Source organism: Notothenia rossii (genome assembly GCF_949606895.1).
Source record: "Notothenia rossii genome assembly, chromosome: 11".
Lineage (NCBI taxonomy): Eukaryota > Metazoa > Chordata > Actinopteri > Perciformes > Nototheniidae > Notothenia > Notothenia rossii.
In genome coordinates, this window is record NC_136910.1 from 17,068,594 (window position 1) to 17,081,666 (window position 13,073).

The 13,073-nt window shown below is 42.2% G+C and overlaps 1 protein-coding gene and 1 long non-coding RNA gene across 2 annotated transcripts in view; one reads left to right on the forward strand and one right to left on the reverse strand.

Moving 5' to 3' along the window:
* Positions 1–383: 383 nt before the first annotated feature.
* LOC307025416 lies at positions 384–1,313 on the reverse strand. Its single transcript, XR_013804155.1, has 2 exons — positions 1,174–1,313; positions 384–1,055 (listed from the first exon to the last, which is right to left on the reverse strand). It is a non-coding gene; the product is annotated as an uncharacterized lncRNA (long non-coding RNA).
* Positions 1,314–1,320: 7 nt separating this feature from the next.
* The window catches only part of LOC307025415 (heparan sulfate glucosamine 3-O-sulfotransferase 3A1-like), a 29,833-nt gene continuing 18,080 nt past the window's right edge, over positions 1,321–13,073 (forward strand). Inside the window, exon 1 of the mRNA XM_079660057.1 lies at positions 1,321–1,894. Within this exon, the coding sequence (XP_079516183.1) occupies positions 1,332–1,894 (563 nt within the window). The 5' untranslated portion in view covers positions 1,321–1,331. The remainder of the gene's footprint in view (positions 1,895–13,073) is intronic.

Sequence of the window (13,073 nt, forward strand, 5' to 3'; positions counted from 1 at the left end):
CTCTCCAGTGTCAAGGAGACAGAGAAAAGACACAGGGTGTGATTTGTTAAATGCGGGACACCCCCATGTATTGTTTCGACAACATGGGGGACATCTGGTGCTGGCAATACAGCCCAGTGTCGAGGTCTCCATCCTCTTTCTCAAGCAGTGAGCTGTGCAGCATTGAAGCACTGCCTGCACATTCTCATGCTAATACTCAAAAGGCAAGAGCAGATGTGAAACATTTGGTTCTGTTCTTGTTCACTTGTAAAGAAATAATGCGCCCCGTTATCATTATTTCACTTTTTTTGTTCTTCTGCATGTCGTAAAAAGAGTCTGTGGTGTAGGACATCTTCTTTGGTGGCCTAACTTCAGCTGCATGTGGAGAAACGGTCCCACGAGTGTTTTGAAGAACTGAGGGTAGATTTATTTTGGCATCCTTAAACAAGCTGCATTCGAAAAATGTTGGGACGATGCACCAAACAAACATATTTATAAAATTATCCTGGCAAGCTTGACAGCCGCTTCTGTCTGTTTGTAAACAGAGATGGTGTTTGTGTGTTTGGATGTTTTTTAGCATGACTTTTTCAAGTTTCAGCAATCAATAACCTATTTTGTTGGATGGTTAAGTGTTTATTGTGTTTGATTATACTGTATATGTTAACTCTTTTGGACAAGTAATAGGAATTAAATAAATAAAAACTAAATGTTTATTTCAAGTAGAATTTCATTTAAATAAAGGATAAACTTAATATTGAAATATGTGTGTCTACATTTTGCAAATTTGCAAATGTGCTTGTGTTATGTTACTTGTATATTATTGTATTTTCAAAAGTGTATCTTTGCAGCATTTATATCCACTTCACAACTTTATTTTTGCACATGGAAATTCCCTTTAATTCGCTTGAGATGTTGGGTGTATCAGTGTCTCCTCCCACCTGGAAGATCATTGGCTCATGTCTGCTTCTCTCTTCATCTCATTGGCCGAGGAGGTGCCAGTCAAGCAACCTGACATGCGAGGCAAGTTTACAACTCTATACACGTGCGGGTGGTACATCGGGGCTGGTGGTGGCATCCTACAGAGAGCAAGGAAAGAAGAGAGAGTGTCACCTGAGTGCGTACATCGTTGCAGAAGTAACTGCGGGTGGTTATTTTTTGGCTGTTCTTGGTCAGTCTGGGCGTCATCTTTCTCACCTGTGCTGCAGGTATAATTTGTTGTCTTTTTTGGAGGTGTTATCCACAGCACACCGTGGATGAAGAAGCCTCACTCCTCGGTTTCTTCATGGCAAGGAGAGTCAATATTGTGTGCCTAGCATGGCTGCGGCTCCTGCACCGACCTCCCAGGGACCGGTATGGCTTTTAGCCGCATCAGTAAACTGGACCCCCCTTGCCGAGGCATCTTCAGGAAAGCGGCGGTCATGCTGTGCACCCTCTTCACCTCCCTCTTCCTCCTGCACTGCCTCACCGCCCGCTGCAGCACCACTTCACCGGTTAAGGCGTCCTCCGGCCGGGCTGCGGGGCTCTTCGAGGACTTTAGGTCACTGAGGACTAAAAGACTTGCGTACCAGTGGACACCCGGGTCGGAGCTTACGGGCTACGGGGTCGCCAGGCGGTCTTCACGGGTTCTTGCGGATGAGCGCTCGGGGCAGGTATCCGAACTGCCCGAGGAGGAGTCTTTCATCTTGCCGCCACCGGATTTAGTTGCTTCCCGGAAAGTGTCGCCGAGGTTCGCAGGTAAACTCAGTCCGCTCGGGGAGGGGAGCAAGAAACTGCCCCAAGCTCTCATCATCGGGGTGAAGAAAGGAGGGACCCGGGCTCTGCTGGAGTTTCTCCGGGTTCATCCGGACATCAGAGCCGTGGGAGCGGAGCCGCACTTCTTCGACCGAAACTATGACAACGGACTGGAGTGGTACAGGTGAATAATTAATTAGGCTGATTAATAACATTTGCTATCAAAACCTAGTGAACATCTGAATTTAAACTATTTTTAGACCCATGTTTATTAAGCATAAAATAATATAGGCTACTATCAAACTGAGGTACAATAGCCTACTATATGAAAATGCCTAAATGAATTAATGTCCCTCTTTTAATAGGCTCAACTTCTGTATATTGTTATTAGTCATTAAATTGCCATGATGATAGATTGTGTTTATCCAACTTTTCATTATGCCTATACTACTCCCTCACTGATAACGATTAGTCTACACAACCCAGAAATCTTTATTTAACATCTCAACATCCAAAACTGCTGCTGGATAAAGCCTGTTGATTTATTACTCTACATTAGGCCTGCTTTCATTAGATGTTATCAGGCAGCTCATTCTGTTGCACATTTTAGGGTTGACTGCCTCTAAGTGGCTTTGGTCGGGCCATAGTGCAATCATGGTTTGTTGCTTGATTAGGCTGGGAAATAAGACAAGGATTAAAGTTTAAAAAAATCTAAACAAGTTCAAATTTACATTTTCTCAGCCGAAACATCAAAACATCAAACAATGCCCTCTAAAACTTCATACAACTACACGTGCTTGGAAAACTCAAAACGGTTTTACCCTATGTTTAACATTTGTTAAATCCTACTTAATTTAGTTCAAATTAGGTTAATTGTAAAGAAAACTGTGCTAAATATTCAATCGGTACGTTTTTTTAGAACTTTTTATAAGATTTATTTCCTTTGTTTAACCAACTCTTCAATTAAACCTAGACATAAATCGTATTTTTTGCAATTTCTTTTTTATTATTTTTAATATGCAAATCAACAAGTTTTCCTTGCAAGTTACAAGAAGCCTAAATTAAGCTTCTAATCTAGAAAATTAAATAAATAAACGTAATGCTTAAATGTGCCGACCACTAAGTGTATAACAAAAGTTTAAAGAGGAATCATTTACTGAAGATAAATGTAGAGTAAATTGTGCCGAAATAGTCATTTGCAGCATTAAACACTTTATATCATGTCGCCTTTTTAACATCTTTTAAGGTCAAAAGCAGAAGTTTAGTTTTGTTCATCCTTTATTTCAGTATGGGCTTTTATAGCATCGTTTCCAGCCTCATCCAACAAAAGTGCAACTTTAGAGAAACTCTCATCCCACATAAACACACATTTATTTTCTGTCAAGGTCCCTATCCCCGTGTGGAGAAATATGCTGCATATTCCTCGCTCAAGGTGTGTGTGTGTGTGTGTGTGTGTGTGTGTGTGTGTGTGTGTGTGTGTGTGTGTGTGTGTGTGTGTGTGTGTGTGTGTGTGTGTGTGTGTGTGTGTGTGTGTGTGTGTGTGTGTGTGTGTGTGTGTGTGTGTGTGTGTGTGTGTGTGTGTGTGTGTGTGTGTGTGTGTGTGTGTGTGTGTGTGTGTGTGTGTGTGTGTGTGTGTGTGTGTGTGTGTGTGTGTGTGTGTGTGTGTGTGTGTGTGTGTGTGTGTGTGTGTGTCTTTGGGGAATAATGTCTCTCCCTCGCAGTGGCTCTCTGTCTAATGGGGCATTGCCGACATTGCCGCTCTGTTATTAAGAAGGATTAGGGCCATAATGAAAGGTTACCTGAGTGTCTCAGGAGGTATAATTCACCTTTTGATTGAGTTAACACTACACACAGCATCCTCTAAAAGCCTGGAGACAAAACTTTTACTCTCCCTCACTGACAACTCCCTCCAGACCCTTCTCGCTCACCCCCCCTCCTCCCCCGAACACTCTGGCTCTCTCCCATCTCCCACTCACACACCTCCCTCTTTGTGCCTCTCTGAGAGTGAACATTCTCTTTTCGCCATCACTCTTTCACACCCTTCTGTTTACCTATTCATCCATTGTGGGGTTTTATATCCATGAGGGTCCCATCTATCCCGAGGAGTTGCCAAGATTCTCTGGAATTTGGACCATGCCTCCAAGGACAGACCTTAGTGCCGGTTCCCCTTAATGCCGTCCATTTAAAACAGAAGGACCCTTGAATTGAAAAGAGGAATAAATAACTGTTGCAACAGCATGGCCCACTCTGCGGGAGTTCATCTTGTCACCTCTCCTCAACAACGTCTGAGAGTCTTCCTGTTGATGGTTTTTGTGGAAGCTTTTGAAGATGTTGGCTTGAGGTCATGTAAAGGTATTTTTCTGTTTACTCTTTGAAAGCAGGAAATCAGCCTGATTGCATCAACCCCTCGTCATCAAATGGCCACAATCTTGGTTCCGCAAAGCAATAATAACTGTGCCAATGCCTAAGATTTCATGGCTGCACGAACATTGAAAACAGACTATTATTTTCTTTATATTTAAAATTGTCAAAACTTAAGAACAAACTCTCAACTGCTAGCAGTATAGCCAGTATATTGCTGTCCTTCAAAATAAAATACAAATTAAACAACTATCTGTAAACAAGACCCAATTTTCTGTGAATAATCACCAAGTCCAATTTGCTTGAGTTATGCGATTCCTTTCATTAGCTGCAGTGAATACTTAAAACGTAGAAGCTCCTGTCTCAGGAGACTCTTTGTTTATTGTCGAGGCCGATATGTGTCCCTCCGCATGAATCGCTGGTCTCCATGTCCCTATGGGAATGTGTACTGTAACACCTCTAAGCTCTTTATGTGACGTGGCAACATCTCCCTACTTTTCCAGCTTTCTCAGTATTAAACTTGTCTGGCTTGTTATGGGAATTTCCACCAACTGCCCTAAAAACTCCACGGCGCACACCCAAAGCTATGATGCAAAAAGCTTTGATTTACTGAGGATAAAATGTCCCCGTTTGACAGAATGGCTGTCAGAGCATGAAACATTGGAAGCTTTTTAACTTCTCTTTTATGTGGTCTAAGACTCCAAAGAGTTGGGTAAAAGTTTCTCTTCCCCCGTGCATTTCTTCAATTCTTGGTAACGACTTTATATTTCTTTTTTATAATTTCGCTGTTGAGTTTTAAACTTAAAACATAATTTTAGCTCCGTGAATTTAATGTGTGTCTTGCTTTTCCTGCCCTTTTGACGTTGAGTAAATGTAAACCTTTTGTCAAACAGGAAACCAACACCCCGTCTGTCAGTGTTACATTTCCCCGCACATTTCTCAGCAGTGTATCCGTATAATCACGTACAACCTGTTAGGCTTTTGTTGTGGAAATGGACACTCGGAGTGAACAAGGAGGTCGCGCACAAACACTGTGAACTACAGCAGAGGTCCAGGCTATAGAGTGCTCAGTATTATGTTTTTGGCCTACTTGTGTTACTGAACACCCAGCTTTCACCTGTCTAGACCCAACCGCAGTTCCTGTTTGATGTCTGCAGAGCGGTTGGATTAGGCTTCACCAGATCCCTTAATGGGTTAATTATCCTTCATAAAAACATGCGTGACCCGTTAAACACAAGGGCAAAGTGCCACCAAGTCCGCCACACGCAACTTCGTCTAGATGCAAACCAAACACAAGGAATAATTACACACACACACACACACACACACACACACACACACACACACACACACACACACACACACACACACACATACACACACACACACGATCTTTGTGTTCCCTACAGTCTACAATACATAGACCTTAAACAGACACACAAAAAATTCCAATAAATCCAGGAAATCAATAGGTGTATGGCAGCTTATATATCAGCAAATATTTTGTGTAAAGTGAATCACTTAGTGTATCCATGTCAGCGCCTCTTTACTTATTTTACTAGATATATTTGATACTTAAAACCATGCTTAACTAGAAAAGCAGAGAAGTCACATTGAATTAAGGGTTTCCCTCTTTATGAAACTGGCGTTGTTTGGAAGAAAGTTCTGTAATGGCAATAAAAAACGGCTCTTGATCATAAAAGTAGTGAGGATTTATGTTAGAAAGCGGCAATGTCGGGCTGATTTGTAATTCTGTGCCGTACAGCATGTGGCACAGTCCGAGTGGCAGGACGGCTCCAAACAGTGAATCTAGATTATTTATTTGTGTAACTGAAATGTAAAGCAATGAAGATCCAGATGTACAGGATAATATGTAATAATAAAAAAAAAAATCTTCATTACTTATTAGCATTTTTCCTACTTCAGGCTACCCAGTAAAGATTGTTGACCCAACTTCATTAGGAAGTACTTTACTTGGCAATTAAGAAAATAAAGACACGTTTGTGCTGACGGTGAAAAGCTGTTGAATTCTCTTTGAAATGAGGGCGACTTGCTGTTTCTCTGTTGGCTCTGTTTAGAGTGTGCGGCAATTATTTGGGTGGCAGATTGAAACTCTGGCCTTGTTCGCTGCTGCCTGACATTTCACTTGTCATTCTGAGTGTGGAGAGTTTTAGGACTGGTGGAAAGCATGACACAATTCCAACAGGGAGTGGCTTGATGTTAATAGTGAAGAATTTACTTAAGACTTCTTCAGTTATGTGTTTTTATAGGACGATAAGCTTGTTGTTGCAGTCGCTTTAAGGCAGCGTCCACACGCTAAAGGCCTTTGCACACCAGGAGTGTGACGGATAAACAACACAAAAATGCTAAATGCTTGCCTGTAAATATTATATGTCTGTGGTTTTTAGTGTGCAACGTAAAAATGAAAAGACTTGAAATGTTATGTGCTGCCTTTGTGAAGGTTGAAATTAGTTGTACGGTTTCAGTCTATGGAGCGTCCGTCTAGTCATTTTACAGTTCTCATACATTTAGGCGCAACCTAACATGTTCCACACTACGGTGATGCCTTTATTTGCGCTACTAAAGCGCATTCAAATTTGCGTTTATGGAAACAAATACGTAGCTCTTTTGCAGGATTTTCCTTCTGTAGTATTTTAATACCTAAAACAACTGTTACAATATATCAAAGTGCAAGTTAATCTTTGCCAAAAAATCCCTGATGCATACATTCGTTTTCTTAAAATATAACCAGTTCACAAACACATTGGCAATTGTCTGAAAACTTAAACATGCACTTAAGCTGTAACATATGTATTGTTTATTGTTGTGTGGCTGCACCAAGTTGTTATGACCAAACTACACCAGCTGGAACAAGAGGCCATATTTAACTGTGTATACTATGTGTGCATATTTATGTAAGAATGCAAACCGTAAGCACCTCCAGTGTACTGTTGGCGCTCGCTGATGCCCTTGGACGTAACTCGGCCTGGAATAAATGATGACATGTTCCTTGTCAGAACGTTCCTTCGATACAAATATAGAGTTCAAAATAGTTTTCCCAACCTACTCCCTTTGCAACACATTTTCTAGCAACTCCACATCAGCCAAAATGTAATTATTTACATTTGAAATGTTAAGTTATGTATCTTTGTGGGCAAAAACGTATAGTGTATCATTTTGGACTTTTATGTGAGGCTTTCCAAGGAGCCATTTGGATTCCTAGAGAAAGATCTTGGCGTGGTATCTTGGAGGTAACATTCTAAATTAGTTAGACATGCTTCGTCATGAACAGGATGTGGGAATGAGACTTATTATGGAAAGGAGAGGTTTTATATACTACCATGTATATAAAACCTGCAGGTCTACATTAAAGTCCTTTCCAAAATAAACTATCTTTGGCATGGGGGCCTCAAAAGGAAGTGCGTACTTAAATAAATGTGTTACTTTAATTTATTTTTCAATAGAAAAGGGGGGAATTCCAATATAAAAGTAAACTAAAATGTATTTTTAATTATCATGATAATAAAAATAATTGACCTATGTGATATAAAAAAGCATTGTATAGTGTTTTTTACAGGTTGTTTGGCAGTGGATCTGTTTTCTAGATTCTAGTACATCTGTTTTAATGGAGAGGCAGGTGGAGTAGAGGACCGGCAGAGGAGGGTGGAGGGGTCATGGTTGGGGTTGTAGAGGGCAAGACCAGCGGACGAAACGTGATCACCAGAGACCTCCAGAGCATGAGCTCCGAGCTGCCTTTGGATAGTGATTATCAGGAAGTATAATTGTAAAAGCGGGACGCTCACCTCCTGCTGAAGGCATGCAACCCACCCATGACTGTAGTCCCCCCTCCTTGCCAACTCCTTGACCTCCGCCACCCCCACCGACATCTTTGCATGCCCTTAGCAGCTGACCCTAGGAGGCCCCATGCAGGGGAGGCAGATAGAAGCAAGGGGACTATCCAAAGTAGTGCCTGTCAGCAGCTGCCTTCTGGCATCCTGGGAATCTGCCCCCCGATGGGTGAGTGAGGACAGGCAGCAGGTGCAGGGTGCTCTGCAGACACCACCTGGATCTGCACCAGACGCCCACACCTGATGGATTCACCTGGCACACCTAAAATAAGAGCCGTTTGTTGACTTCTTAGCTAGCTGGTTACTTTCATGCACATATTTCGGGCCTCAAGGATCAGGAACCCAGGAAGCTTTGATGAACATGTGCAGAAAGAGAGTGTGATTGATCACGGTGAGGAGGGTCACTGAGAGGGCTGCCACAGAATGTGCCACCCTCAGAGTTCCCAATGCCAGCAGATGGTACTGTTACATTAAGATCGGGTTACATTGTTTCTAGGATTCTGTTGTTTGTTCACTTTTAGGTTTTTGTGTACACTAGTCAGCAACCTGTTTGACCCCGTCGTATCTCAAGCCCCTTCAGCTCAGCAGCTGTTTGTCCTTTTTATGAGGTATTAGCCCTTACATTATGAAGCATTTATGGGATTCATATTTCAGATGGAGTATTTGAGGTCACTTTTTCTTGTCCTAGGGCTGAACAAAAATACATTGCTTTGTGAACTGCGACGCATCGTAATTGTTCCTATCGTCTTATGCTTTCTCTCAAGACATTTGACCTTTTTCAAGACATTAGCTTTAGGCCTGCAGCACTTTATTCTGGTGATATACCCAACGCCCTTTGCTAGTTTAGTGGTTTTCAGGCAATGCCCATGAATGTCAGTGATGTTTATTTTCCCTGAACTCCATGGAAACCTGCCAGGTAATGTGTTCTAACATCACAGCAGTTCTGCCTTCAGGCACTTTACAAGCAACACGACCGTAATGAAAAAAGAAAGAATCATGTTTGCAATTTTCTTCCTATACTGTATTGCTGCTCCTTTATGTTTCATTCTTGGCAGTCCAAGGTTGATGGAAGTTAAATGTTATCCTTTCACAAACAAAGAGAGACTGTAACCCTATCATTTGGCACCGGAGAGTCAAGGGGCTTTAGCCGAGACTGTGTTTCAGTTGTCTCTTCGTGGAAGCGAACTAAACAAACCACAAACAACTTCCAGAATTCATGCATATCAAGATTTTCAGAGGATTTGCCAAAGCGCTTTAGCATTTCAGGAACGTGAATCCAAACCCATGTTATTTGGGCACTGAAGGGCTTGGTAAATGATGCATGGATGGAGCATGTAAGTGTTACAGCCCTCAGTGGTGCGGATTGGCAGGGCAAACCAACGCCTCAGCGTGATGGATCTCTCTTTCCCATCTCAGAGGCAACAGCTTTATCACAGGACAGGGAGACCTCCATATTTTCCACCAGAGAAAACCGGTCAGAGACAGACAGAGCTATGGAAAGCCTGGGAACCAATAAAAATAAGGAAGCCTTCTCCTCTTGAGTCCTCCATTTTCCGTTTCCAACTGTAATGTTTTATCTAAAATGCCTTTGCTGTTTTTTCTTCTGGCACACATGTCCGTCCTGTAATTCAATTCCCTGTAAAATTAAAAAACATTCAAGTGTTTACTACTCACGTAGTTAGAGGTTTATCTTTGCAGCTCTGAACTCACGGTCACTCAGCAGGAAAGTCTTTTCAAGAGTCTTTTTTATTTTTCAGCTTACTGGCCAAACACTGGATTCTCTGCCTCTGTGCTTAAAGGCATGGACTCTGACACACTTGCCATGTGTGTTATCTGCAGCTGCCTGTGTGGTGATAGGATGGCACCAAACATCCGTTTTTCTCTTGTTCCATTGGGACAGAGCCTGTGCCAGTCGCCTTGGCAGGGTCCGTCTTGCAGGCAGGGCAGAGGCTACAGCAGACGGCACCACAGGCACAACCTCTTTTTGACTGCCTCTGTCTCCATGCTGCAAAACATAGAATCAAACTGTAGCTAAGCTCGAGGCGCAACTGTGTGTGTGTGGCTCTTGGAGTCCATCTGAAATAAGGGATTGGCATTTTTTTTGGCACGGCCGACAGAGGCCAACACAATATTTCCTTCAGATGTTATATTGGAGCTTTCAACACTTCTACATCCAGTTTATTCTGTATATCCCTGCTAGAGGACGAACAAAGAGTTGCATGGTAGTGATGAGGGAAATAAAACATGCTGAAGATTAGGGTTTGGCAGTAGTATAAACCATGACCAGAAATCCTGCACAATTTTAAAAAAACCTAATAATGGAGGTGGTGAATAGAGCGGGAATGACAGAGTGGCATTTAATCTGCCTCGAGAGCTGTTTTATTCACACAGAAGCCCAGCAGATGCATTGCATGTGCGGTTTTAAAAAGCTACCTGCTTCCTCAAGTCCAAATCCAGCTGTTCAAACAAACGCTTTACATACGGTCTATTGTATTTTATATTTGAAAGGTTTCACGGCACAAAAGAGCCATTCACTGGATTCTATGGCAGGGTTTTTCTTCACAAGTGATCAATTAAATGTATCACAAATCTTCTATGAACTCATACAGAGTGCAGGTCTATTTCTCATAAGTCAAACAAGGGCATTACAATCTCAGCTGCTCTATTTTTAATTTTCTCTAACATTATATTCATTTGGAGAAAAGATGGCGAACAGCTTTTGCTAACTACCTCCGAATGCCAGGCTGCTTGATTAAAGAGAGAAATCTGTTGGAAAATGAAATTGCCACCCCAGACCCGCTTATTGATAGATGGAGTGCAACAGCACGGCCTGCGCCTTTTTACATAAAGATGGAAGAGGGTGATAAAGGGTCTGTGTAGCGCACGGGCCGTGATTGATTTGCCCACAGAGGAGTGCAGGGAAGCCACCCAGTAATTCAATGAATCTTAACCTGAACACTAGTAATTGCTACTGTAACTAGGTCTGACTGTACATTAGACAGGAGGGAGATGGCTGTCAGAGGAACATGTCCAGCTAATAGAAGCAGGAAGGAACGTCCTCCATGCTCTGGAGTTGCACAAAAAGGGTTCCTTCTTTCACTATTATCCTTTCTCCCAAAGATGAGGATTTGCATGTTAATGAGAGGAGCAGGGGAACAGATTTCCTCAGTTATGGACCAGCAAGGAAGAAGTGAGAGATGAATCATGGCAGGGAAATTACCCATTCAAAATCTTGGAGAAGCTTTTCACTGCTGTAAAGAAGACACATTCTCGCAAATGTTATGTAATCATCTCGGAAGAAAATGTCAATTTGAACGAATACGCTTATCCCTTTTCTTGCCAAGAATAAGGTGAGAGGATACATACGTCTCTTATATCTGTCTAGTAAATGTTAAGCTAGCAGCTTAGCTTAGCATGAAGACTGGAAACGCAGAATCAGAACCAGTTTTATTGCACATACAAGGAATGTGTCTTGTAAATATATATATATATATATATATATATATATATATATGAAACAAATAAAATATATTTTAAAAGGATATATTTTCTTAAAGGTCCCATGTCATGGCCATTTCTACTGATCATAATTCCATTGTTGAGGTATACTAAAATAGATTGACATTGTTCAATGTTCCAAAATCACATTGGTGTCTCATACAGCATCTCTGTATAGTATGTCACTCTCTGTCCTAAACGCCCCCCCCGACAGTGTGAGCTGAGCTGTATTACTGGTGTCGTTTCCTGGTTGCTGCGTGGGGTCTGCGAGACACGGCCAAACTCAGCCTGAGCACACACACGTGAGTGTCTAGTGAACTGTGAGTGGAGATCCGTGCAGCTGCGGCTGAGAAAATATAAGGTTGAGTCTTCTGGCGAAACTCTGCAGACTATTGTGTGTGTGTGTGTGTGTGTGTGTGTGTGTGTGTGTGTGTGTGTGTGTGTGTGTGTGTGTGTGTGTGTGTGTGTGTGTGTGTGTGTGTGTGTGTGTGTGTGTGTGTGTGTGTGTGTGTGTGTGTGTGTGTGTGTGTGTGGCTCCACTTGGACCAATCGGTCGTTACGTCACTTGCTACCAGGAAGAAAAAAGAAAATCTCCAACGAGGCGTTCTGGGGCAGCACAGGTCTTTTCTGTGTTAGAGTTTTACTCGCTACAGGGTTTACTTTGAAGGTTTGTAACTCTGCAGACCGTTTACATACAGAAAAAGCTACATAACACACAAGGGGACGGGTAATAACCGGAAAAGCATAACATGGGACCTTTTAAGTGGAAGAGCTGTACAGTTTGTGCAGTAATACGAAATAAATGATCAAGGGATTGGCAAAAGTTCCAAATATTATGTATAGATTGCAAAGGATGTGGTCATTATTGCTAATAATGTAGTCTCCACAAAAATGAAATAATAAAGCATAGCAAATAAGCATATTGCTCAGAGGCTAAACTGGGGCTGAAAGCCACATTTCCTAATTCGCAGGTTCACATTGCGCCAGTCTGCACCGCTCTTCACCACACAGACACGGGTGGAGTCTTTATTGGCTTAAATGAACTGCCCAGGTCATTGTTTGTCTGTTCCTTTGTGTCCAGCACCTATTGAACTCTCCAACTAATGATTTTAGGATTGTCAGAAATCCTGTGATCCCACCCTGAGATATTGATCCTATTGTTTCCTGCAATAGCACAACATTGGTTTGAAGGTGTTAACTCCAAAGACACAGGAAGACAAGCCTTCTTTTATGGGCAGGTTTAATGTGTCCTCTGGCAACTGGACACCTCGAGAACAGCGAATAAATCAGATTTACAATCAAATCTATTTTTCTTACCCTCGAATGTCCCGTTCTTTAGCCAAAGCTATTTCTTCTCATGAGCTTTGTGACCTGCCCGCTGCTACACATCAGTTCCTGTCGCTGGTTCTGAGCCGGATCACCAAGCTCAGAATGAAGTGCCAACATTTATGAAAAACTGGCCCCGTTATACCAATGTTTAATTTTTGCGTTATTGCAGTACATTTTATTTACGCAGCTGGCTAGTTGTGGGTCAACCATGGTCAGTTTGGTCTAAGGGTGTAACAACATCGTGGAGCCTCTGGGACTTGACATGAGCCCAAAGTCATTTTAACCGTCAAACATGTGGTGGGGCTGCGGCTCATTATATCATTATGT